Here is a 23,828-nt window from a genome sequence, read left to right as displayed (position 1 = left end):
TTTTATGCTCTCTACCATAAAAAAAATAAAAGTACAGTTAATTGTTTGATTTTCTGTTTCTGTTTGTTAATTCAATCGTTTGATCTCAAATAAATTAGTGTTTTTGTTGCTTGGAAGATTTATGGTCTTTCATGCGACCCTAATAATTATTGTGCACTTTTCTTTTCATACTAACTAACAGCTGTAACAAATTGCTTAATTTTTTATAGTTATTTTAGTATATATCTATAATCATTTGTAAAAATCAAAGTTCTATATGTATACAAGTTTCAGACCCCCTGGGATTTTTTAAGTGTTTTTTTTTAAATGGTCCCCAGTTATTCGGTGCAGTTCCACATCGACCCTATCACTGTAGAACACATTAGAACCGAGAAAACTGGGAGAACTAGCGTGTCTTTACCCCGATGTCGCGGGGTGTAGAGTTTTTGTTGTGTAATAGTGAAGTGGTCTGCATTCCCCTTTTTCGAAGCAGAAGACGTGCCGCTACTCGATATGCTAGTAATTATAATATTGTTTGTCGTACTTTATTGCACTTGACAAAGACGATCACTTCCTCATATTTGACAAGCTCCTGGGTCAGTGGTACTGGTCCAGCCACGCAAACAAGGTCTGGTTGCTATTAGCAACCAGACTGTGTAGTTCCGTACTTGAAACAAACATCACCAAACAACACAGTAAAACATTGAGGGCATTCCAAGACATAAATCATATGTAAAACATACGTCAAACATGGCATTTATTGTCCAATAAAACAATGTAATGAGCAGTTTAAAAATCAAAAGTCATTCTTATTGAATTCATTAACATGGAACGTCGGACGGACCTGGTGGTTTTTAGCACGGCGATTTTGACCGAGTTCCGACTCTCAGGTCGTTTGGTCATCACCGGTTCCCATGCAATCCGCCACCACACAGGTGGGGAGGCGTTGTCTTGTAGATATACATCGATGCCGTGATGCCCATCATAATGATGCTTAATTAGAGGTCTGGGATATACAAGGCTATGGACCATTGTCTCGTGCCTACAGACCCCCTACATCATGTTCCCTGATCTGATCTCCCACAATTAATCAAACGGTGTAAAAAAAAACCCTGCACATGCAGCACCTGAAAGCTTTTAGTGCAGGTGGGATAACACAATAAAAAAAACTATTTTCCCGTTCAAGAAGCGTGAAGACAATGATAACATTCAAACGCTCCGTTTGACACAAAGTACAAATTTAATCCACCTGTGTGCACCTCCAGTTAATTATGTTCAAAGTGCAAGGTAGTTAAGCTACCTTCCTCAGAGATATAATACGTGTATTGGATTCCATGATTAAATTCATTGTACTTCTATCCACATCACTAACTGATTTTTAGATACTTTCTTAAAATATGTATTAATTAAACACAAAGACAATCAGTTGAGTCATTTAATAATATTGCATTGAGTTTACATCATATCAGTTAACAAGACAGCTTAAAGCACCTACATGCATGCTCTCACTACAAATCAAAGCTTGAAACCAGTCCAAAAATCAGCAGAAATGTTTCAACACAGTGGTGACCATATAAGTTCAGTTATTGATAGTATATAAAAAAGAATATTGAGGGAAAATAGTTTGCGAGACAACAAAATAAATAATTTACTTCTTATAACTTTTGGGACGGCAGCACATTCATGCTAACTAATTTTATCTACCTATTTATCATACAACATTAAAGGTTTGAAAATAACAAGAAAATGTATCCTTTAGAAAAAAGAAAGAAAATCAACAATTTATGTAAAGAGCCCTATATATGTAAATAGTAAACTACATGCTGTAATTCTTTGTGGATTACAGAGTAAAGTTCTTATACTGTCAGGTATTCAAAGTATAAGATGAAATCTGTAAGCACTGAAATTCCAACTGGACAGGTAAAATTCCCTTCCTGTTGCGCAATATTGGACTATTGATTATGAATAACAGTAATAAATCTTCATTTTTACATTCTACTGAATCTATTGCTGTATAGTGCAAAATCAAAATAAAACGTTCAAAAAGTATCAGATGTAGGTGCCTTTACATATCAAGTGTTCCTGCAGTAAAATATGGATTTCTACAGACTTCATGCATCATACAGATCTATTTTTTAAGAACTTGCAATGACTGCAACTTTTGGGGATAAAAATCTCACGTTTACAACAGGCACATCTAGTTTATTTAATCAACAAAAATAAACAACTTCTCTCAAAAATAATCTGTCAACAAGTAACAGCACATGAAAATACTTGGTTATCATGCACACCTGCATGGAGTTATCTCCCTTTCACTCTATGAAGACATCAACAATTGCACAGAACACCTAATTTCATACATCACTTTCTCAGTTTGCTAAATCTGCCACATATCTTAAACATGTTTGATCACAATACAATACAGCAGTTTCTATAGAATACTGGAATGACTACAGTTTACTGAGGTTTTTACTTTCTATGTAAATGCTTTCATTAACTTGTACACAAAGATATAAGCATTCAGTTTTTTCACATTTATCTTATGATATGAAGTTCTTGTACATACACATACAGAAAATAAAATCCATCTAACATGATTCAAAGTCTGTGGCTAATGATTGCACCTGAAAGTTGATATCTACGCACGGCTGTATATATAAGTGACAGTTTAAATATTACTTTCAAACAGTCCATCTACAGTGCTGTAGGAGGGATATTATGTCTTCTTCAAAATTAATGCACAAGATTTCTAACAATTAGGCACTTTTTTTACATTACAAAATATAAATCATGAATTACAAAATGAAACAGTAAAAATGGATTATCGTGTACAATGTACATGTATTGATTTAGAACCACAGAAATCTTATTTACTAACTCTGACAAAGTAAATTAATTATGCAGTTTTCCCAACAATCAAGACTATCAATTATGGTAAATAACATCCTGTTACAATCTTAAATCTCTTGAACATCAATAAGACAACATCATTATAGGATTTTGATTTGTATATATCATCACTTTATACTATGACTATAAATAATGACTATAAAATGTACACAAAAAAAATTAAATGGAATGTCTGAATTCTCAGGAGCACTTATAGGTGACAATTTGGCTTCATTTTTTTCTCTGGACTGTGTCTGTCTATTTTTACACAGTAGATTCTCCATTTCTTTTTTATATAACAGAAATCAAAAATGCATTTGCATTATTTCATAAATGTCATATTACATTCTTTTAGCAGTCTGTCAATTCCTTTTCTTCAGCAGTATTTAAATCATACACAAGTGTCATTATACAATAATACATGTCACAGGTAATCTGATTGGTCCTATCACAGTCGCTATGGAAACAGCAAGGTTTCTCTGGATGCATCAATGTGCGCAATTCAGCTCCTCTCACTACACCAGATTATCTCGACTTTTTCCTTTCCCTAAAAGCAAAATCAGAATATATACATGTACTATCTATGTTGCTCTTTCTCTCTCAGAGTTTTCATTGTGATTCCTTGTTACTTCATTTATCACTAAAAAGTCATGATGACACAACATTTTGGTCAATTGTCAGACATCACATATTGGGCTTTTTGGTTCAGCAATATCTGGCCAATTCAGTCTCCAAAACTAACCTGAGAATATGATAACTTGTATTTTTTGTGGAAATTAATCCTTATGATAATAATTTTTGACAATTTTCCAAGTCTGTTCCTGTAAGTTAAGATGTCTTTTGAGCCAAATTTACCTGTTATATAGAATACATATAAATCACCAAAAAATAAAAACGAGAGACGTACTTGATGGAGGGAGTGAGTGCCCCATTACTGCCTTTTGCTTTTGGAGTCACCTCTGTCAAAAAAGATGTTCAAATAAATCATTCTGTCAACAATCAATCAATACACAATAATAATCAATAATTGTGTGTCTAGGTATTCAATTTTCACCAGTGGCAGAGAAATTCTGTTACAAAAACCAAACATATACATATTATTTTATTATTCATGAGGGAAATAACCTTCATTTTACTGCATGTACGTACCAGTAAATACAATATTCATATACAAACAAAATGACAAACAGTTTAAAGCTGATGATTAACTAAATCCTGAACTTTCACCGGTGATTTATGCTTTGTTGAGTGTAATTAATCATAACATTTCACAGGATCTGGGTGACACACTCTAAGGTCTATAGTAGGGCAGTTCTGTCACTGTAGTTGTTAAGATCAGAAATTTAGAGGAACTGGGGGAAGAAACTGTGAAATAAGGTACTGTAAACCCCGGGCTGGGGGTGAGGGGGACTGTGGGCCGGGGGTGAGGGAGTTCAGATCTATGTTAGTTTGTGAAACAACTCAAAACATCAACAATAAATCAATCAAGAAATCAAACTTTGAACACAAGTGTATTAATAGAAATTGCTTCAAAATCTGGATTGATTATTTTAAATTGTGTCTATTAAAATCAAGACTTGAATTAATGGTTTTACAGCACTCTGAAGTCTGATGCTTGCCAGTTAAAGCTTTAGCAAATTTGGACAAGGAATGGGAGGTAACTCCTATCAACATTTAATCACAATAATATCAATATGTTAATAGATGTAAATAAAAAGGGTAAATGATTATCAGAATCAATCAGTAACCATTTTTCATTCTGTTTTTAAAATTTTAACTTTGTCAGGCTTCTGTAAGTCTTTTTGTTATATCTACATGTAGAGTCTTTGTAACTGTATTTGGTTACTGGTAAGTTTATTTATTTTGATGCATAATATGTATTTAAATTATATCAATTTAAAAAAAAAACCAACAATTGATTTGGTTTACTGATATGTATCATATACCTAGAACAATGTAATTCCAATATGTTTCTTATCTAAATAATAACAATTTAATTAATAATACTGTGTTAGAATACACAGCTTATTGGACAAAAAGATGACATAAAAGATAAATCCTGCAAAAAATATCATTTAACTTTAATATATTATCAAAAATAATAAATTGTTGAACTTTTATATGGTGCAGTGATTTGGCATGTTTAATAATTTGTGTAACAAAGAATGATCCGTGTTGGTGAATGTCTGTGCAATGGATAAATTTTTTTTTATCTGCCTTTTTATATATTGATATAACTTATCATTTATATAAATAAATGTACATAAAGTCTAGCTAATATAAAACTAAAATTATAACTATTCTTAACTTGAAGAATATATAAAATTTCACTTTTCTAGTATAAATAATTATAACAGAATGTTGATATACTGATCAAAATGAAAATATGAGCTTATAGATTCTAGAATATCTTTCTATGTGCAAAAACTGAAAATAAAATTTGCAGAATTAAAAATTTGCACTTTAAGCTGCTTTACTGAATAAAAAACCTAATGATGATATATTTGGCAGAATCAGTTCCAGCTGAAAAGAAAAAACTGCAGAAAGGGTAACAAAGCTGAAAAAGTCAGCTGTCTAAGCTAGCCAAGCCAAGAACAGAAGGAGTAAGCGCATGTAACTACCGGTGGGGAGCTGACCGCTCAGAGATCCTCTTCTGCTGGTGGAGATAGTTGGGACCGAGGCCCTTCTGAAACACCAAACAACACACAGAGTGGAGGAGCAGCTACATACAACACCCAGTGAACACACACAATGCCGAAAGGTGTCCGTGGGATGGGTGACCATTGCTATCCCCCCCAAACTGATTCTTGATTATCATTGATTTTACCGATAGTTTTATTGAATTTTATTTTTTGATGTGTTGCCATTTAATACCCATCCCCTTTAATAAAATTTTGTTTAGAGATAATAAATAATTAACAAGATTAGTGTATACACATGAATTATGCTGTCCCAATATTGAATACCAATAAAAACCCCTGTATTATTAATGCTATCAATCAAGCCCCATGCAGTTAATCAGGCAACTTCAATAGCAATCCTTCAACCATTAATGTCCTTTTCCAAGTTCACCTAGTGTAAATACTCCATACAATCCTCATTGACATTTCTATCCCCCAGTTGAGTGTAAATTCTATACGACACAACTTTCCCATTTTATAAAAGTTACACTAACAAGAAACACTATTCCCAGAGAAAGTTTAATTAAACAGATACATGTAAATAGTTTATAACTACTCTACATCAGAGCAAATAGATAGTTTATCAATCAAGTTTGAACCATCATAGATGGATCTAACAGTCCCATACCTCCTACATCTAAAAGCAATCAAGTCAGGTACAAGGGCGAGTGAAAATTTAGAGTTGAATTGTTTTTATTACAATACAAATTAATTAAATTAAAAGACTTAATTATTATTCAGACATGAAAATATGAACAAAAGGTATCAAGGAGAATTTTCTGAGACATTTCTGAGTAGATATCTTTGAAGGATTGAGGAGTTAAGTCAATGAGCAGCCCCATTGTGAGAGCTTTATCACAGGACTAGCCAAACAACACAACATTTGCGTGGACACGCCCCTCTACGAGGACAGAAGCTGAGGGAGAGCCTACCTTGTTCCTGCACTCCCGGGGGCGGGGATGCCACTCCCACGAGTCGCCTTAATGGTTTTGTTGGTTGAACTTGTGGTTGAGGCTGAAATATCAAATCGGATAGTTATTTTCTCCTGCAAATAATTCTTTGCTACAAGTTGCTTCCCTTTGTGTGGCAAAATAAGAATATTTTTTCCACTCAATATGTATGTAATTTACTGATGCAATGATTTTGGCATTCGTTCATGAAATACATATGAAAACATGGTTTTTTGAAATCAAATGATCTCAGTTGTCATATGTCATTTCTGAAACAGAAAGTAATTGTGAGATAGGCACACAAAACTCTGATATACACATGCACAGCAATATAAGAACAACTATAAATACAAGATTTGTCAGTAACATTCAGCAAATTAAGTCACATATCACAGCATCTCAGCAAAAAATAAACACCCAGATGGTATTGAACATTCAGGAAAGAATTCCTAAGAGGAAAAATAAGATCTCAAACATACAGTTGTAAAATGGAACTAGAAAAACCAGAAAGAGAGCAATAGATCAGGCTTCTCCTTTAAATATTTTATTGTCAATCATCAAACAAATAATACATGCTGATGAGAAAAAAAGAGAGAGTTCTCCAGGAGTGATTAAGCCCATAGTGTAGACACATTACAGCTTGATACCCTGCCACCATATTGCACACAGATACAGACATCAAGCTCTTCCACATTCAAATCAGTCAGCCAACGTGAACAAGTTAGAGACACACTGGGTGTCCAGGTGTACGATACACAGAAACAGAAAAAGCTAGCACAACTTTGTCACAAGAAAAAACTGAAAAAAAAATATGAAATAGAACATGCCCCTCCACCAACACAAGGTTCCAGTCCTCAAACTCAGTTCATGCTGTACAATGCTGTTTAATGCTGTAAATGCTGTATAATGCTTCACAAACACTAGCCCTCCTCCTGGCTCACCTTTGATCGGGATGAGGGAGGGAGATGAAGGTCGTCCTGGGTGTAGATTCGGATTGGAGTTGTACAGAGGCAGTCGGGAGAGCTTAGGGGAGGACACTCTCTTTTTGTTAATGTTAGAGTCCCCTGTGGAGGCCTTACTGATGTTACTGTTCACCTGTACTTTGTTACCTTAAAACAGGAATTGCTCAATAGAATACTTCAAGTGACAGATCAAAGTCTGAAAATTAACTTCTGAATTCATATGGCGATAAAAATACTGAAAGAAGAGAGTACAAACTACAAAGTCAACTTGAACATGGAGGAATAAATTCCATCCCCACAATTTTTTAGTTCAACACAAAATATCTCAACAAAAAAACAACCAAAAAAATTTTCAATATACAACCAAAGTTGTTAAAGACAACACATTAGTTAACATAGAATAAAACCACCCATTTGGATCAGTCAATTAAATCAGAAATAAACCGAACACAAAGGCTTCTCCCAAACAAAATAAACAGACGGACAGTTGATAAATGGTTGGACACTTGATAAACAATTGGACAGAACAGTTCATAAACGGTCGGACAGAAACGTTAGACACTACAACAGCCAAGGGGACACAGACATATACTGACCTGGAGATTTTCCTGGGGTAGGGGCGGGTGAGACTATCTTAGTCTTGGACAGATCCTTGCCATCTGAAGCACCAAAACAAGAGATCAGACATGTCAAATCACACACGGAGACACGCCCCCTCACAGGGGGCTAATGTTTGCAACCAACATCTGGAGATTGCGCAACACGAACAAATCCACTGTATAACTTGAGTCACAGTTAAATTGTTGTTTAAAATTTGATGATTATTATCTAAATCAAATAATTTTTTTTTTATAAATGAGCATATGATTTACCTATATGAACACAGCATATATACATGATTCATTTGTTTCACAGAATGCATTCATATTTCATGACAATGAATTTTTTTTACATGTATCAAGCAAACGATAAAACCATAATCAGACATGCTAAAAACTTAAACATGTTCAAAGAGCAATTATCATATCTGGAAGAAGCTGGAAAAAAAAGGTCAGAAGTCAGAATTATTCAACCTACCGGTCGATAAAATGATTGCAAAGTCACAATAGAACAAGACACAGATACAGTTCACTTATATAATCCACATAATAAATACTAGAGTTACTGTAACTTAATGTAAAAAAGATTCCATTGGATAAAAAAATTACATTATAATACACTACACTATTGATGTTTTCAAAATATTTAATCCAACTTTATTGCCTGCAAGAAAATTTCTTGAGAGATTGGATGTTTACCAGAACTTTGCCACTTGGAATATTACTTTTCATTTTACTGAAAAAAAAAAGCTTGGCAACAAATTATTCACCAAGTGTTAGTTTATCATAATAAATTGTGAAAAGAAATTAATTGGCTTACAGTGCCAGTAACTGTATCTTGGTGAAAATATCATACACCTCATCTTTATTGCGCAAGTGAGCTCACAAAATCTAACCCAAACATTTGTAAACTATGTATGCTCTGTCTAACTTCTTGTCTTAAATATTTTAAATTCATACTGGTGTACCCCCCCCCCCCTTTAACAAAAAGAAAAAGCCTGTGAGATAAGTAAAAACTTTGGTATACATGTATACTGGGGTATAATCTAATTTAGTTGTTGTATTTCAGTGAACTACCGTGCTTTTGCCTGATCTTTGTATAACTCAGATAAAGATATTAAAAAATAAAGGAAGAAAAAATTATATAGCATACAAGAACAGTTCATGCTTTCACATATTTCATGAAAAAGCATGCTTTATTAACCTAAATCTTCGACATCTACAAAAATAAAACAAAAACATTACGGGAATGCAAGCCATCAAGGATTTTCAAACCAGGGACGCGTCAATGCATCAGACATCACAAATAGATACACATGCTTGTTTCGTTTACCTCGCCTCGGTATTTGAGAAAGACAATTGATGGACTTAGATTTGACCAGCTTATTGTTACTGGTACCTGCACCCTTTGTGTTGGGGGATATTGGTTTGTTGTCATCTTTAATAAAAAATAAATACAAATATTTTAGAAGTGAACTGTATCTTTACAAAAATCGCATTCCACCACTATGATCATCAATATAAATATCATTATTCTGTATCAAATTTTTCAATCTGCATGTTAAAGTCATGAGAATTATTTCCTGAAATATTTTTCTAAATTCAGTTTAAAGTCACATTATTTGACTACAATGCAGATTAGAGTTTCCTCTGGCTGGTAATTTTCATAGAATTCATCTTCATTGACAGATAGCTCTCCTCTCATTTATCATGAGGTCTGCCTACTCTATTGGCTATACTCCTAAATACATATATAGGTCTTTCTCAAAGCTTATAAGCTTTTTCTCAGCTAAAACCAGAGGAACTGACAAATCTATGGCAATTTCCACATATATGCTCAAAAGATGGACATAGGAACTCTCTGCTATTGGTTAAAAAGTTTACCAATTAACATATATTCATCTTAAATGTTTGTTCTACTGACAACAAAATCTGTGATATTGTGATTTATCAAGTCACTATTCTATTATACACTTACTGATCTAAAACTAAACAACGTGCTCATCTAAAGAGTTCCGACTTGTGACTGTACATTGTACATGTAGAATTAATGTACTTGAAATGCAAAGGAAAAATGAATTTGAAAAAAAAATCTACAAAAAACTACATGTAATTGTTCTTTTTACTTGATATATCTACAATGAGCTAGGTGCTTCAACACAAAAAATAAATGCTTCATATTGAAAAAAATGTGACTGGTTCTTAATAACATACATGTACAATGAATGAAACTTCTTACATTCATATAAAATAAATAGTTACAAGTTAATTAGTTTAGATAAAAAAAAAATGGGTATATATAAAAATTATTTATCAGTAACCCTTCACCATATTAAAAGTAAAATAGTATATGTCATTGGAACCTTTTATTTATACCAAGATATCGGTGACTCCCTATAGAATAAACAGAGTTAGAACCCACAGAGGAAATTTGGCTCTTTTGTGACTACAAGATTACAGTTGAACTTCGATATCTCGAACAGATATATAATAAATACAATGGTAGAAGTGAATCGAATATCCCCAACCACTGTTTCTTAAAGTATCTACATCTCTTTATCTCAAATCTTCTGACATCTCAAAGTTTTTCTTAGTCCCACCAAGTTCGAGATACTGATGTTTGACTGTACATACACAAGATAATCATCAAATAAAAACAGTAGTCAGGTCTCTTGATATAACAAGCAGATATATAACTTGAGCAAGCAAACTGTAGAGCTGAGCATTACCTTCTGGTGCTATGTGTGATGGGTATAAAAACTCTGTCAAAACACAAAACCTCTGTTACATTCAGAACTCTATTTATAGAGGTCAAATCACAGAGCAACCAAAAGGTGATGGCAAAGCAGACATTTCTTACAACACTGTCAATTGCATCTGTGTTCAAAACGGGCCGATACAAATTTTAAAAAAAAGGACAAAAAAGAATTACAATAGGGATGGAGGTAGGCATGCATTTTTTGTGTGCTTGGTGAAGACATGATTTGATGATAATAAAAGTCTGATGTCCAACTCAAAACAAAATTATTAAAAACAAAATCAAAATGGCAACAAAGAATTTTGATGGACATATTCAGAATGACATATGTTAATGTGCTCAGAAAATGCGGAGTATAAGTATAATTATCATAGTTCATAATTTTATTGTTTCTAGGAAAATAAAACCTGCGATGAACCAGACAGAGGTGACGGAGGTGATTAGTGTGAACGTGGAGGAAACAGACAGCAGGTGTACAGTGTAAAACTAGGTCAAAAATAAGTAGGTGTTCTTACTCTTTGTTGTTGAGTTTGAGCCTGACAAGCCAGCTCGTGAACCTGAAAACAGCATCAGTATTTAACACCTGTCACAGTGAAAGCAGACAAAATCTCAGATGTGAATGATTTCTTCTGACACCTGTGCCAGCCTCTCACCTTTCCGAGGTCCTGGGATCTTGCTGGAGGAGCCATTCTCCGAACCCTTCTTGGCCGACACCAGATTGCGTTTGTCTCCCTTCTTCTTCTCTGCTGCTTCCTCCTCTTTTTTCATCTCTTTCTCCTCCTACCATACAAAATTTTTTTAAAGTTAACAAATGAGAAGCATTCTTTAAATAAACACATAAATTCTTACTTAGTTTATGACTCTTTTAAATAAATAGGATGAACAGTAAATTGGTATAAATTGAAAAAAAAAATATTATACTTGTGCTTGATACAGCTAGAGCATAAAAACCTACATTATCCAGCAGTAATTTCTCTTCTTCCTCTTTCTTTTGATCTTCTAAATCTTGTTCAAATAAGTTTCTTCTTGTCATCTAAAATTGAAGGAAAAACATCATACTCCTAAACCATAAACAGAATAGTTCAATCCTGAACATTCCTTTGTAAATTGCATGGATATTTTGCAAAATTTTTAAACTTACAGATTGCATTGGAATGTGAATTTTGTCCAACTCTTCAAGTGCACTCTGAACTCCGTCCGTCACATCTTTATCTTTTTCTGCCACTAATAACTTACGAACACAAGCGTCTAATTGCTGTAGGAGACCTCGGTCCGTTGGAAGGATTAATAAACGTTTTAAGTCAGGTAAAATTGAACACAGATTGAGTCTTATATTGGGCACACTGTCCGTGTGTAATTCTAAAAGATATTCATAGAAAGTCTCCTTGAAGAATTTTTTAGAGTACAGTTCTATCACAATTCTACAAATGTCTACAAACACATTCCTCAGGTAACATTTCCTGGCGTGACAAAACTCTGCAAAAGAACACAATCTATGTCACTACAAACATCAATAACTCATCAAATTGTAAACAAAAGAAATCCCTGAAAATTTTTAAATTGCATTTTCAAAGAGTATGTATGCTAAACATATAGACCATGGAACACTTCGTAATGTGCCAATTATTAGATTCCTTACTGATAAAAGAAATTCTTACCATGAATTAAACCGTGGAAAATTTCATCCCTCTGCTCTCGCTTCTTCACCTTCCTTGTTAGTTTCAGCAAGGACCGAGCAGCTGCCACTTTCACTGGTAGGGCCCTCTGTAAGACAAGACCTTCTTCATCATCACAGTACATTACCAAATAGCTCAACCAAATTAAATTATTATTAAAGAGTTGAAATGATTTAACGTTAGAGCCCTCTGCAGGAAAACATATTTCATCAACACATTGCCAAATAGCTCAACAAAATGAAATTATTGTAAAAGAACTGATATGAAATTGGAATTGAGGCCCTGGCAAGATGCATTGAGAGAATGATATCTTACAGCTTTGAGGAGTTTTTGCCTGAGAATTGGAATGACTTTGTTGTAGATGTTTTCACTAGAGTAACACTTGTTTAGGCACGACAAGTTGTTCATCAGCATCTCCTGTAATCTCCAGTTGTTGGAGGTAAAAACAGCATTCTCTGATGCCAAAAAGGCTGGAATGATATCGGATAGAGGTCCAGACTGAAAAAGAAACAAAGCAAATGACACAGAGCCAATCCAGACCAAGGGAGAGAGGAGCTGTTCTGAGACAGTTAATCTGTAGACACACTAGAGTTATCTTTCTTGACTGACTAACCTTGGACTCGGACACAGTGTGGTTGCTGCCACTTGACATGTAACAGTCCAGAATGGCCGGCATATTGCTCACAACACCCTTAAGTACCTGAAGTTATCAAAACAGTAAGTTCTATAGTGCCAAAGGTATTAATTTACTACTGTGTATAACATGAACTAAATACAGAAAATGTGTATTACCATCTTTAAAAAGATTAAATTTAAGGATACATATATGGACATGAATTGAAAGATTTTGCTACAGATATGTCTATACTTGGTACAACAGGCCAGCTGATGTAATGCCTACCTCGATTGACTCGTCCTTCAGTAGAGCCACAAGATCTGATTGAATCAGATTCGCACTGTTTCCGAGCAACTTACAGACCTGTCAAAACAAACATAGCTCCATTTCCAAAAGCACATTGACAATACATCTAATACCACTATAAGCCATTTTATAATGCCTCTTTAAATAAATCCTACATTTTGAAAGGTTATACAAGACACTATTTATAAAAGTGTTTGTTTTTCATTTAGAGGAAGTGATGTCTTTAGGCAAGAGTGAAATGAATGTTTTGTTTAAACAGTTGGTGCTCTAGACTTACTTCATGGAATCCCCCGGAGATCGTCTTCCTCACCATGAAGTGGGGGTCTTTGCACAGATGTGTAAAGGTTACGTGCAAATCAGGTTTGAATTGTTTTGCACCACAAAATAAAACCATTGCCTACAAAAAATGTATAAAAACCAGACATCAGTCGACGGCAGGAAACCCATCAAGTGATCTACTCGATTGTGTCCACTTATTTCTTCCACCACTGATTGATCAATTGTTCACTTAAAGCAGGCATATTGATTTACAGAAGAGTTCTGGTAATGTTTTGTCTCTGGGATGACAAAAATAGAGAAGTTAATCAAAAACATAGACCTAGAGAATAGGCGAATAAAAACTTACAGGGAAATTAAATGCACTGTTTTTCCTGCACTCCACCAATTTGTCTTCTAGCTCAAAGATATCGGTTAGGTCTGATTCCTGCAAATTTATCTCAAAATCACAAATTGGTTTAGGTAGAGCAGTCACTGTAAATCAGAACTCTGTATCTGTCTGGTAATGTCCAATATACATGGAGATTTCAAAACTAGCATATTGACTAACTCTATAGACTTTGACAGAATATAACAAAATTATTTTGGCATATTTTCAGTAGAAAATAGTCCATAAAATATATATAAATATTTCCAGTATTTTTACTTTGTCTGAATGTAGTTATTGTTGATAAAGTTATATGGAAACAGTTATGTTTAAATATTTCTGGTATTTTAACACTGGTGTATAGAGTTATATAGAAGATTCAATCGTTATAGTTTCAGTCAGAGTCATGTTAACTGTGAATAAAACGCCTCTACTAAGTACTTGATGGTCATTAGCTGGATCAGTCTAGAGGAGGATTAGAAAGCTCATCTACCACTGTGTATGAGTACAAACCCTTTACCTCGGTAGCTGTAAGTTGGGATCAAGCATGGAAGGGGAGGGGTGGGGTAGGGTTACTGTTTTTACAGAGATACACTATAAATACTAGTACTTAAACTTGTCAATTAGAACAAGCATTAATATCTTTATTTAATGAACCCATTCCATCGTAATTGGAATTAATTTCATTTCAACAATTAATGGCAACTTTGAGAAGGTATAGGTCAGGTTTTATTGTCACAAAAAACAAATTATGGGAGGATTGGGATCTATTCTATAATGGTTCAAGTTTCACTCTAATGGAACTCTCCACAGAACAACAACTAAACTAAATCAATTTCCTGGGATAACCAAAAATAAACTGACTTTTAAAAAAAGAGCTTTCTCTGCAGGCTAACAACTGCAGGATATCTGTGATAGGGGTCAGTTGTTGCTCCATGCATGATCCCACCGTGTAAGAAGTAGCCGCTCCCAAGCACTCAAACACACTGATGACTTACTTTACTGCCTCCTCGATCCTTGTCAATTACCGGCGTGGTCACTCTACTACTTGCCTTGTTCTTTTCCAAACCCACATGACAAAGTTTCTTATAGAAATCTATAAACCACTGCTTCTGCTCATCTGTGAGGTTGTCTATGCAAATTAAATAGAAACATGGAAATAGTTCACATACAGAATGATAGGACTCATTATTCTACCTGTAATACTATAAACTAAATATAAATTCTGTTTGTGACAATTTATTTTTCAGATTGATAAAATGAAGGTACATGCGGACAACAAATTCCAAAAACCAATATGAATTTTTTTTTTATGCATTGAAGTTTACAAGAAGTGGTACGTGACTTTGACTGATATTCCTGCCAAGGAAAAACTTGCAAATGTTGTAAATATTTCTATCATGTGAAGAAAAGTTGGTTTACAGTAAATAACACTGTTGACTTCTACTCACCAGCAATACCATGGCACAGTTTGCCGAGCTGAGTAGCCACCACTGGCAATGTGGCATCCTCAGCTTGCACCGCCTGCTGACAGATCTTGCACACAAGTGGAATAATGGTGGTACCACAGGTTTCTGAAGCAAAAAATAATACAAGCTTCAATAAATATCAAAGCTTTAGTTTACATATATTAATACTTTCATCAAAGAATTAGCTTGTCTTAATAATAGACTTCAGTTGTTATTATTTTAGGATTTAGTGCCCCATGTCTAAGATCAGCAGTGTCCTGCATTCTATGGAATCATCTATTGTAACATCTTCCCTAGCCAAGTGTACGATTCATTTTTCTCCCCCTGGGAGATGAGAAAAACGAATCGAACACTTGGCCAGCGAAAATGCTAGTGTAAGAGAGACAATGGGTTATAGATTTCAAAGGTACCCCACACCACCAAATTCTTCATTGTTTTGGCATTGTATATATCAAAGTTATGATTTATTCAAGAAAATTTGATTTCCTTAAAGTCTGGGCTTACTCCAGAGATATTAAAACAAAGCCTAAAAATTGTCCATTTGTAATTAATTCCAAAATTTGCCCTGGGATTGGCAATGTACCTATGATGTAGCTACAATATACCCACATTGTACATTCTGTGTTAACAAAAGTGTACCTTTAGTATACCCACAGTGTACTTATTGGTATACCTACAGTGTACCTTTAGTATATCTAAAGAGTACCTACACAGCACCCACAGCGGACCTACAGTGTACCCACGTGTACCTACGTACCCACGTGTACCTACCTGCATCGAGCAGACTGAGGATATTGACAACCGTCTCCAGTCCCGCGATCCGGACATGACACTCCTCGTCATTGGTCAGCTCCACCAGTTCTGGCAGTATTGCACTCTTTGTGGCCTCCAGTCTACAGTAATCAAACACACATATACTCTACTGAAGGCATAGGAGACAGGTTTAACAGGCAAAATACTCATTATCAAAAGCACTGAATCATATCAGAAGAACAGGATGGAAACTAGCTATACAACCAATTATTTTTGTGGGTAATGACTGTTTTTAATTGAGAACAATGACTATCAGTATAATGTGAACAAACACATCCATGCTTGACAGCTGCAGGACTTTTATAGATATAGCTTAACACTGTGAAGGCTTTAAAGACATTTGAACACAGTGACCCTCCACATGTATTGAGTATTGATTCACATAGAGTGTGCAGTATGCCTGGCAGCAGTAAAATGCTAGTCTGCCCCGTGTTGTGTAATACAATAGGACTGAAACAAACAAATCATTATCTTGTACCTTGTTAACTTTCCTGGTTGGAATATTTGCACAAGATGCTGTTGTGTGATAAATATCCTTGTTAGATTAAAAATTTGCATTACACTAATCATTATTAGTCTGAGAATCACGCAACATATATTTCAGTAATGAGATTTCTTAGGTAGCAATGTCTTTTACTATCCATTTATAATGTTGGTTGTATTTATACAGACCCCAGTCCTCTGGCAACACAATCCAATTGTCTGCACATACAGCCCCGGACTTCATAGTCCACATCCTGACACAGGGACTGCACCACAGGAAGAATCTCCTTCTTGATTCTAAAATATCAAAAAAAAAATTGACTACATGTTGTGTATGCAACTGCAAGTTACATAATTTCATATGTCTACAGCTATATATCAACTTTTATTCCATGAAAATACTTATTAGCGCGTGAACATCTGTTTTCAATAAAACTGATATAATTGCTTTTAATAAAACTTATTGCATGAAAAAAACTTTTCTTTGTATGACGGATTAGTTTTAAATTATAAGAAATGCATGATGATAGTTAACAGTAGTAGAACACCATGCTCGTGAAGGAGACCTACACAAAAGGTTCAAACTTGGTGGAGATCTTGCCGAGGATTCGACAGCAGGCCAGTCGGGACTGAACAGACTGTGCAAGCTGTCCCTTTGAAATGGCGGACCCCAAGATCTGTAATAAAACAACATTCAAATGTTTAAAGTTCAGCAAAAGCTCTCTAACTAACAACAACATTTAAAAATCTTACATAATGGCTCCGAGCCGATTCTTTATCACCCAGTATAAAACCTTTAGGAGCTTTTTATACTTCCTATTAAAGACAATTTTTTATTTAGTTTGGCACTGAATAGACTGAGCCAGTCCTGCTGCTTTTCCAGTTTTGACATTAGATGTGGTATAATACAGACTTAGTGGTTGGTGGGGTCTGAGGGGACCTGTCCTGGGGGTAGGGACTTGAACTAACCTCTTTTTTAATGACTTCTTTCGGCAGGAGGTCTATGACATCAAGTAATGTATCTAACCAAGCTGAGGCCACGTCTAAAACAAAAGTCAGAACACAACAATAATCAAACATGAGCATTTTCTGACATATAAAGTAAGTCAACATTGATATATTTCCTGACATTTACAGGTATTTGTTAAGATCTTATACCCAGTAGGCATCTATAGAGGTAATTTCTGTGTAAGTTTAGACTTATCAGTGCTACATTTACAGAGGGTTTTTTTCAGCCCTGAGGTAAGGATGGGACCCCGAGGGTCTGTGTTACCTGGGTCCTTGCTGTCCACACTATTGAGGATTGTCTGGAGGAATGTCTGTGAGTAGTTCTGGATGGGCACCAGGTTCTTCTGTAGGATCTGCAGGAATGCCGAGGTGGCAGCAAGCTGCATGTCTGTCTGGGCCAGGTGTAGGACCTCCTGAAAGGCACAAATACAATCAGAACTTTGATTACTAGGGTGGAAAAACGGGGTAGTGGGGGGGGGGGTGTCTTGAGAATGAGTTAACTAGATCTCAGTTACAATCATACAAAGATATTCAGTACAATCAAACCATTTACTACAGAAACAATTTGACATAAAGTACCCACAATGTGGAATCTTGATCAAAATAGTCAAAATCCACAAAATTAGAAACTGAAAATGCAAATGAAAGACCCTCAGTGAAGTTTAAATTACAGCATCAGCAATTTCATTAACCAATAGGAAAGCTCTTGTTGATAGTTGATACAGGGACTTCTGAAGGATCCATCATTACATTTATACAAAATACAAATTGGGGGAATTCCTATAACATCAAAACACAGAGACATGATTGCAACTGAAATATGTTTGTTACAGACTTTTTACAGTCATAAAATAAATTTCTAAAATTGTGCATTTACTTACAGATTTTTGATTTTTTGCTATTCTTAGGAAATAGCTTGTAATCAATAGCATGAGTTCTGCCCATACATCAGTGTCATACAAGGCACTGACAAAGAACATTACGCCATAATCTGGATGTTTGTGCAAAATCAGGCAAGGATGTAATCATTATGTAACTTCAGCTTTAGTATCATAAAAACTTGATCCCAATGCAACATCTGAGACATCCAATGTTATTAACAATAAACAGACATGGATTCTTTAGGAAACCATAGTTAACTATTCTGCTAGAGCAATATAAGTACTCACCCCCCTTCCCCAGTTTCAATTTATGCAATTATCCCAATCCCATCATAAACATTCAACTGAGACAAGACTGCGCATATGAGGCAAAACAGTTCAATTTTTATTTCAATTTGATTTATTATAGAAAAATTTGTGATTTTTGCAAAAACACAAACATCTTGATTTCATTTTCCGGAACAAACCAGTTCTTTAACTTACATGCATCTTGTGGGTTTTATTTAAAAATATATATATTGGCTCAGTTGCAAAAATCAGTTTTATAAACCAGAAATCACAAAAAAAAGTTGCTGTAAATAAACATTGGTTTACAGTAAATGCATAACCATCAATTTCTGAATCAAATCATTTTTTATTTAAAAAAAAGAAAAGACAACAAAAGGTGGTATAAGACTGTCAGCCTATCCGAGATAGTGTGTAACCTTTTTATCTTTATTTGGCAGTAAGAACAAGATTATGCACCCCTAAATCAAAACTTGGCTCTATCCCAGCAGTCATTACTGAATATAGATGTTTACCGTCACATTTAAAATGTCATAAACACTGTTTTTTTACCAGTAAATGTCCTGTGAATTTATGTGAAGTGGTATCTCTTTATACAGCAGTGTGAGCTACCCCATGTTCTTTATCGTATCTCATACTGAATAGAAAAACGTCCCCGGATCAAGTGGAGATGGGTATGGAGATGATAAATTACAGGTCCAAACTGATAAAGTGATGTACCAGGGCCATTTGTCAGAAACCACAGAGTAAACATTATCTGCAGCCAAAAAAATACTACTCCACAATATTTGATTACATCATAAACAAATATACAGTACTTCTGATGTGCAGTTTTCTGTGAGAGCTTTAAATTCATCAAAATTCAGTATTAAAAATGAATCTCAATTTTGAACCCGAATTTTTTAAACAGAACCACAAACCGGCGCCCTTGGTACAGACGCACTTTTAACTGCTTGGTGGTTTTGAGAAACAAATGCCATCATCTCAGGTCAAAGTGAAGTACTACAAGTGCACAGTTTTAAAAATAAGGAGTGCAAACATTTTTGGAGGTTTTTTTTATATGGGTTACAAAGTGGTTTTCCCATTCCTAAACAAGTAGGTTCCCATCATCTGTGTGTGTGTAGAGACAAGGGTACAAATCTTATGCCATCAATCAATATAGTATTGAAGTCGGGGTTAACTCTAAAACAAAAGCTTAGAAGCTATTACAAAGACAAGTAGATTGGCTCACAATGAATTTAATTATAAGAAACTAATGCATTTCTTTTCTGTCTGACACTGATAAAAAGTAAGAGACTTGATCAATTAAGCTAGACTTTATGTTTTATAAACATACAATCCTAAATGGATCCAGGCTTTTATGAACTATTTAGCTTTACCATTTTTTGTAAACATACTTAAAGGTAAATGTATTTCCAAACTGTGTATGATGAGCATTTGTAAATTTTGTGGACTACCTATTACCTTATACAATAACATTAAGTTCTTAAATGGAAAAAAATATGAATGATTTTTGTTCTACCGGTACTTAAGGTGTGTATATTGCAATTACATATAATCATAAAGCATTTTTTAAGATCCTTTTAAATCCCAAATTGTTAGAGTATCAAATAACAAGTAAATTGCATAATGTGAGTAATTTTTTTTGCAGGTAAATGTTGTAATTATCAAAAACAAAAACGAAAAAAAAAAAATTCACCAAGACAAAATCAAAGAAACAAAAATCGCGATGTTTTCTTCTGTAAAATCAGGACTTGTCAACAAGATGTAGGTTATTGGTTTTAACATTACAAATAGACAAATATTTGTACAATAATTGCGTTAACTACGTACATTCACATTGTCAAGGAGTTTACACTTCATGCCTTGCTATACTTAATCCCCTGTAGAAAGCCTAACAGATTTCAGTTCTGGTTTTAACTGCATGTTCCAGAAAAAAAGGGGCCCAGGTGTAATAGCAAATGCAATGATCAAATGTAAGCTGGATAACACAAAGCAAAGGTCAAAATAGGCTCCCCAACCTAGGACCTCTTGTATTTACAGATTACACATTTCATGGTAATTTTTTTTTATAAACTTAAGAGTCTACATTAGAAGTGTCTTTTGCATTTTATTTGCCAAAGTTTATACTCCACTAAAATTGTATGTAACATTTAATTTTTTTCAAACATGGTTTAGCTACCACAGCAACAAAATATTAATTTAATTTCATCAAACATGGCGACAGACACGTTCTGAAGATGATCCAGACTTTGATTTGACAAGTTAAAGTTAGTATTTTGGTCCAGAACCCTTACTGAAGACATATATATCTGATTCATATAGATAGCACATAAATACAGCAATAGCATTAAATGAGATGAGATTCAGTTCTTGGGACTGAGAAGTTTTTCTCTTAGCAAGGGGACCTACTTTTAAAACATTTGTTTTTCTGTTTAACTGTAGTCTGACATTCAAGCCACAAACAATAACTTTGAAAAATTCTGCTTGTGGAGCAACTCCAAACCACCCATGTACAGTTCTACACATTTAATTAAAATTCCCAAGATCTCTGGATTCGACAGGGCTTAATATGGTGCCTCAATATTTCTGACAATAAAGTTAACATGAACTGTTGATTTAAGAAAGAAAAAACCCAAGAAGGGGGCTGCCATCCAAGCTTAGAATTGAATAGAAAATGATAAAGAGTATTATGATTCATAAAAGAAGATTGCAAATCCTTGTCATTTCTGAACACCTGACCTAGCAAATATTTTTTAGCCATTCCAAATTTTGGTTTTGATATGATGGAGACTTTGGCATTATCCCATGCAGTATAAACCAGTGCAAGTTTCCAAAGATTAATGGAGGATCAGAAATTCATAACATGGCATTCATCCTTGCGAGTGTGTTTGCCGATCAATACGAGCCCGGGCTGACTTTGCCTAGCATTTGTTTCATAATATGAAAGACAAATGTTTACCCCAAGTCAACATGGGTCAGCCACTTATATCTATACATAATTCCCTTTTATAGCCTCACCAAATATATGATTTCCAAATTTCCTCTTGCACCATCATAATAAAGATAACTTTTCATGACACCTGCTCAAGAGAAGATTTAAAAAGAATTGACAAAAAATTTCAAGCATGTCTGACAATACAAAGAGACATTACTAAGTATCTTCTACACAATTTTCTTTTTAGTTTTGGAGGACTCACTTCTAAGCTTAATCCCTGCAAAAATGATTAATTACATACCTATGTACACAAATATTATATACATTTAAAACTCTAACCAAGTCTGGCATTGAATTGTGGTTGAATATTTCCCTCCCTCTAAGCTATGAGAGTACCCTTAGGCTATTGCCTCTCTTGAGACTACTTCAGCATATCATAGAGCCCTACTTTACACTGTATACTTTAACAACTTCTTGCACTGCAACAAGTTTTTTTTGGTACATAAAGGTCATTATAATATCACTTAAATGTGTTAAAAAAAAATTCTTCTAGCAAGTCAAAATCCAGTCATTATACGGGCCTCCATATGTTCCTAATTTGTACACAACAGTACTATTTTTGACCATTTCCCTTTTAGAAGAATGGTATTGATAGGTTCATATACCAGGTACTATCTAACATTCCTAATAAAAACTACATGTATTGTAATTCGTATTTCGTATTATTCGTATAAATATTGTATTGTATATATACTATCTAATATTCCTAATAAAAACTACATGTATTGTAATTCTCCTAATCATACATGAAATCTTTTGTCATTTTGTTTTAATCTGGCTGAATTTCTTACACTTGATTCTGGGATTTTTACTCTCCTAAGTCACATGACTTGATAATGATGCTGAGTAATATTTCCCTTTGGATACAGGTGTTACTCATTCAATTGAGTTTACCACAATCATTCAAACTTACACTGCAGTAAACCATATGTTTGTACACCTGACAGAGTGAATTGATTTGGAAGCAAGAAAATATTGACAAGTAACACTAATGCAGGCAATCTGCACAGAGCAACTCATACTTAAAGGAACAATCAGTGGTGAACGACTGGGTGAATAAAAAACAATGCCACACACAAATCACCAAGGGAAAATATTACATCTATGTAATGTACATAATTTTAGGTCTCCTATATTGGCCTTTTCACAGTCATGCCATAACTGTTCTTGTATTACCATGATAAATATCTTTTATTGCTAAGGAACTCTGCCATTTCACTCATCTTTTATTCAATATACCAGTAGAAAAACTTGATCATTTGAAGTGACATTTTCGAAAAATTTTGTTGTTTTGCTATTATGTTCCATATGTATCCATATCAAAGGACTTTTAAGTAGGCAGTAAACCAAAGAGTTAAAAAGTTAATTTCTTCTCAGAGACATGAAGGCACATATCTCCGGTTTCCGTGGTGCTAAGTGGATGAGAATCATTGACTCCCCTAGGATGGGACACCAGTCCATCGCAGGTTGAACCCCAGCATAAACTGGTACCCAATTGCATCTGGGTAGATTGAGACAATATAAAATGCCTTGTGTAAGGACACAACACACACCATTTAGTGACCACAGCGGGCCTCAAACTAGCAACCTTTGGGTTACTGGCCAGACACCTATGACCACTGAGCCAATGCAACTCAGTAAATCAAAAAGATTGAAACTAATTCAATTATTATAATTTGCTTCACTGAAAGACTCTTTTTTTTTTTTTTTTATCAAATCCCTGAACTATTTCATTGATATCTAAATTAAAGACTGCATTCTACTGATACGCACGATGAATCAACTGCCTATTACGCCAAAGTACAATACAATTGTTTTTGAACAACAAATAT

At 34.4% G+C, this 23,828-nt stretch overlaps 1 protein-coding gene across 18 annotated transcripts in view; it reads right to left on the bottom strand.

Annotated features, from left to right (window-relative positions):
• Nucleotides 1-1,400: 1,400 nt before the first annotated feature.
• Nucleotides 1,401-23,828, bottom strand: part of LOC128175501 (serine/threonine-protein phosphatase 4 regulatory subunit 4-like) — a 32,011-nt gene continuing 9,583 nt past the window's right edge. For 3 of the 18 annotated variants that reach the window (XM_052841143.1, XM_052841144.1, XM_052841155.1), the window contains 24 exons: nucleotides 18,098-18,245; nucleotides 17,794-17,867; nucleotides 17,395-17,501; nucleotides 17,014-17,121; nucleotides 16,300-16,421; nucleotides 15,511-15,633; nucleotides 15,058-15,191; nucleotides 14,042-14,119; nucleotides 13,694-13,813; nucleotides 13,396-13,473; nucleotides 13,108-13,194; nucleotides 12,810-12,992; nucleotides 12,477-12,582; nucleotides 11,960-12,294; nucleotides 11,774-11,851; nucleotides 11,472-11,598; nucleotides 11,334-11,375; nucleotides 9,394-9,498; nucleotides 8,058-8,120; nucleotides 7,441-7,608; nucleotides 6,482-6,563; nucleotides 5,490-5,554; nucleotides 3,776-3,827; nucleotides 1,401-3,415 (listed from right to left, as the gene is read on the bottom strand). In XM_052841143.1, the coding sequence (XP_052697103.1) occupies nucleotides 3,394-3,415; nucleotides 3,776-3,827; nucleotides 5,490-5,554; nucleotides 6,482-6,563; nucleotides 7,441-7,608; nucleotides 8,058-8,120; nucleotides 9,394-9,498; nucleotides 11,334-11,375; nucleotides 11,472-11,598; nucleotides 11,774-11,851; nucleotides 11,960-12,294; nucleotides 12,477-12,582; nucleotides 12,810-12,992; nucleotides 13,108-13,194; nucleotides 13,396-13,473; nucleotides 13,694-13,813; nucleotides 14,042-14,119; nucleotides 15,058-15,191; nucleotides 15,511-15,633; nucleotides 16,300-16,421; nucleotides 17,014-17,121; nucleotides 17,395-17,501; nucleotides 17,794-17,867; nucleotides 18,098-18,245 (2,607 nt within the window). In that variant the 3' untranslated portion in view covers nucleotides 1,401-3,393. The other 15 variants (XM_052841146.1, XM_052841145.1, XM_052841152.1 and 12 more) reach the window with 15 other exon arrangements.

This window comes from Crassostrea angulata, chromosome 3, assembly GCF_025612915.1.
Source record: "Crassostrea angulata isolate pt1a10 chromosome 3, ASM2561291v2, whole genome shotgun sequence".
In the NCBI taxonomy this organism is placed as follows: domain Eukaryota; kingdom Metazoa; phylum Mollusca; class Bivalvia; order Ostreida; family Ostreidae; genus Magallana; species Magallana angulata.
The sequence above is the reverse complement of the archived record's forward strand: the minus strand, read 5'-3'. Positions and strand labels throughout refer to the sequence as shown.